Here is an 819-nt window from a genome sequence, read left to right as displayed (position 1 = left end):
ATACTAATGACTGGATGCGTGATTCCCTCCCCAGAGACCAAGCACAAGCCCGGTGGCGTTGGTCTTCAATGCTCTCCTGTTGTTTGCTCACGGGGTGGCCAGCCAAGGTGAGATCCTTCGTTAAAGTTCAGAGACTAAAAGTTAAGTCGTAATAGTTTTAGATGTGTGTAACTCTCTTGGAAAAGAAAGGGAGGAAGAGAGTATTACTGATTATGTCTGCGTGGTCGAGTGAAGGCAAGTTGATAGAGTAACAGGTTTTGAAGAAGAAAAAAAAAAATGCAGGTATATCCGGGCTCGGCATGAGACAGATATTCTTACCCCAGACCTAGAAACGAGGAAGAAAGAAATTAAACTTGAAATTCTACAAAAAAGATAAAATAATAATAGAATAAACAGAAGAGAAACCAGCAATCATATGATAAAGATCCATACTCTTGCGCTGTAATAAACTATTGTAACGTAATAAAAAGAACACCACTTAACTATCATAGATGGCGTGTCACTCAGTCATGGAATCTGCATTTCGGAGTGAGACCAGATGTTCATTTGAATTTTATTTTACTGAAAGGCATGTAGGCCGGTGTCTGTCCGGTTTGTGACGTCACGGGTCAGTTCACCAAACCTGTTCCACTTCGCTGTGAGAATTTTATTTTGAATATATTTCCTCTATGATTAAAATTCGATGATTAAAATAACACACTTGTCGACATACGTTTTGGAAAGAGGGCAGAACTCCTGCTGGGAAGTGGAATTTCCTGACTCGTTCGATTTTCTGCATTTAGGAAAACTTTCAGCAAGGCAGTTGGAATGTGACCCTGA

General features: G+C 40.2%; 1 protein-coding gene across 1 annotated transcript in view; it reads left to right on the top strand.

Annotated features, from left to right (window-relative positions):
- LOC119586494 (melanization protease 1-like) overlaps positions 1 to 819 on the top strand; it is a gene marked incomplete in the record, with an annotated part of 4,875 nt that overhangs the window by 445 nt on the left and 3,611 nt on the right. The window contains 1 exon segment of the mRNA XM_037935233.1: positions 35 to 107. Within this exon segment, the coding sequence (XP_037791161.1) occupies positions 35 to 107 (73 nt within the window).

The sequence above is a fragment of the Penaeus monodon genome, chromosome 21 (assembly GCF_015228065.2).
Source record: "Penaeus monodon isolate SGIC_2016 chromosome 21, NSTDA_Pmon_1, whole genome shotgun sequence".
Taxonomy (NCBI): domain Eukaryota; kingdom Metazoa; phylum Arthropoda; class Malacostraca; order Decapoda; family Penaeidae; genus Penaeus; species Penaeus monodon.
Note: the sequence above shows the minus strand (reverse complement) of the source record. Positions and strands in the feature narration are given on the sequence as shown.